The 2,919-nt window shown below is 41.2% G+C and overlaps 1 protein-coding gene across 1 annotated transcript; it reads left to right on the top strand.

The window, feature by feature from the left end:
- The first annotated feature begins 1,352 nt into the window (after window positions 1-1,352).
- LOC136499690 (B3 domain-containing protein Os06g0107800-like) lies at window positions 1,353-2,234 on the top strand. Its single transcript, XM_066495253.1, has one exon. It carries the CDS (start codon window positions 1,353-1,355, stop codon window positions 2,232-2,234), a length of 882 nt encoding a protein of 293 aa, XP_066351350.1.
- Window positions 2,235-2,919: the final 685 nt, after the last annotated feature.

The following is a 2,919-nucleotide window of genomic DNA, read 5'->3' as shown; positions in this document are numbered from 1 at the left end:
CTCTTGGTATTCTTTAGAAAACTAGGTGCTGGTTGTGCAATTGAGGGATATCAGAATAATCTCAGTACTCTCAACACTAATTGCATAGGTCCACAGGACTGGGTGCCTACTATCCTCTCACAAATACTGGTGGTCACCTACACTAATTTGAGCAACATGCTCCTTCCCAGTTGGAATGTGGTGTGTACATAAAAATCCTATGATTTGTGGTGCAGCCCATGATAGTCCTTAGGTTAGTTAGAGCAAGCACCTTCCACCAAACCATGTAGCTCAAGCACGAGACCCACCCCTTAGAGGTGCTCTATCAACCAAACTCCTTTTCCCCACATCTTCCTCAAGGATCATCGTCTTGCCAGGACTCATGTCCCTGCCATAGAAACCACACTGGGGTGTTCCTACCATAGGAACCACCCTCGAGCACTCTGTACACCCATGACATCCTCACACTCTAGCCAGTATCTCCAAGAAAAGATCAAGGACAAGGAACATCTCTAGACCTCCACATCACCTTCCCAGTATATGAAACCCTCCGAACATCTCCAAACCCTGGATGAAACCCTTCGATTTGTACTTGCATCGCCTTCCCAATATATAAGGGGAGGCATGGGCTCCCATAGAAGGGAACAATCAGACCGAGACCAGTTGATCGAATGATCTCACCAAGAACCCTAGAGCAACACCACACTAGCCCCTACCACTCTCTCTCTCTCTCGTTTGAGAATCCCTAACATGAAGAACACTATACTGCTGGACATAGGGCTTAGAAGCCCGAAACAGGATAAATTTGCCATGTCCATAAGTGTTTTGAGTTCTTAGGCCACTGGAGGTCCACACATCTACCCCTAATGAACAACACAATGCTTGTCGTGGTTACGGACCCATGACAATTGTTGAACAGTGTATTCTTTGTTCACCACTGAGGGAATTGCACTTCTTGTTTTTAGATAATAATAACATAGAACCCATGACAATTTGTTGAGCAATGTATTCTTTGTTCACCACTGAGGGAATTGCACTTCTTGTTTTTAGATAATAATAACATAGTGAAAATATATAGTATAAAAAGATATGGACTCATTAATGCACGCAAATATGACAAGCTCTCAAAATGGCACCCTACTCTTCTCATGGGAGGGTCGAGGATTCCACAATGCTACCAAAGCCACTTTCTCGTATGCTGCCAAAAGAAAAATTAATAAGCACAATAAATAGGCATATAAAGAAGTATAATCTGGCTACTACTTAATTCCATCAATCCCCCCACATCCCCTCCCCCTACCTCACCAATTCTTTCTACACAGCACCTCTATTCTAGATCTATGGCTTTCTCGGCAAGAACGATTTCAAGGGAGATGGAGGTGCAGATGGGGAAGGCCCCACCATGTTTGAATCCCTTCCCGATGGTAAACCCCTTTTTCCCCCCTCAGTATGTCTCTTCCTGGTCATCCAAGTCTGCACTAGTTTTCCAATCTGGCATGAGCAATGGTCATGGAGCATTAGATTTATGTGGGGGAAGAAAAAGGGGCTGGAAGGTCGTTGATGTGGAGTACTTGTTCAGCAAGATTCTAACTCCAAGCGATGTTGGCAAGCTGAATCGTCTATTGATCCCAAGGCAATGCGCGGAGGAGTGCTTTCCCAAGATTTTAGAGGCCAAGAGTGGTGAAGATGATGATGATTTCCTCAATTTTGAGGACTTCTCCACAGGGTTAATCTGGCGCTTCCGCTTTTGCCTCTGGAACAATAGCAAGACCTATGTCCTGACCAAGGGCTGGCACGCCTTTATCAAGGAGAAGAATCTCAAGAAAGGTGATGTTTTATCCTTCTACCGTGGTGCTGGTAAGACTACAAGCACAAACCACATGTTTATTCATATCAAGCCCCATACTGGTACCATGTCTTTGCCACATCATGTGCCATGTCCGATCTTCTCTCCATCTAGCTTGATGATTGATGACTGGGTCCATGAGAGCCTTGGCTTTGGTACAAGCCATGGAATTGTTCCAGCGTCGAAGCCTTTATCCTTTGGATCTAGGGAGTTGATGCCTCCAACTAATCTGATCCCACAACAAACAACATTTCCTGAATCGGCATCACTTGAAATTGTAAGGGCAGAAAAGCGTTTGCGGCTATTTGGGGTCAACATTGACATCCCTTCTCATGACTATGGTGATGAGTCTTGCAGTGGATTCACCAAGAATGTTGCTTCAATTGTCCTGAACATTTTGGATGAATAAATTACTCTATAGTTCTAGGTGGTGCTACTATGTTGTTTCTACTGCATTAAGTGCTATATTGTAAACCAAAGTTGTTGGTTATTTTATCTTACTATTTCTGGGATTTAATCTATCATAAACTTTGTATGTTTCCTTGCCTTGTCTATCTATCTATATGTTGTCTATTTATTTATATCCATCTAATGAATAAAGCTTCAAATACACAAAGCCAATAAAACTATTGTTATTTGCATCAATATGTTAGGTAAACCTTAAATAGTTAAATGAGCCTTGTGAAGCTGAAGGTGATATTTAGATATTTTCCTTTCTCTTTAGAAGATCTTCATCTATTTATATACATGTGTGGTAACAAATTAAGTGTTCAATTTCTTGTTTTGTAAAATACCATATATGTTCCCTGCATGATAAATTTTGGACATTGTTATGTATTTTCACGATTTTATCTTTTATTGCCAAGGGAAGCACAAATAATATTTTTAATGGAATGGTAGAAATAGTTTTCTATATGTGCAAGATCCTTATTGATATATATGTTTATGATTTGGTTACAATCGGATTTGAGCTGAATTTGGGGTTAGGATAGATTTTGAGTTGGACTCTATATCCTAGGGACATAAATATGAGCCCAACCATGTTTTTAATGGAAAATCCCAACCCTGTTGTAACCAAGAGATGACTTAGTGAC

This window comes from Miscanthus floridulus, chromosome 13 (assembly GCF_019320115.1).
Source record: "Miscanthus floridulus cultivar M001 chromosome 13, ASM1932011v1, whole genome shotgun sequence".
In the NCBI taxonomy this organism is placed as follows: Eukaryota; Viridiplantae; Streptophyta; class Magnoliopsida; order Poales; family Poaceae; genus Miscanthus; species Miscanthus floridulus.
The sequence above is the reverse complement of the archived record's forward strand: the minus strand, read 5'-3'. Positions and strand labels throughout refer to the sequence as shown.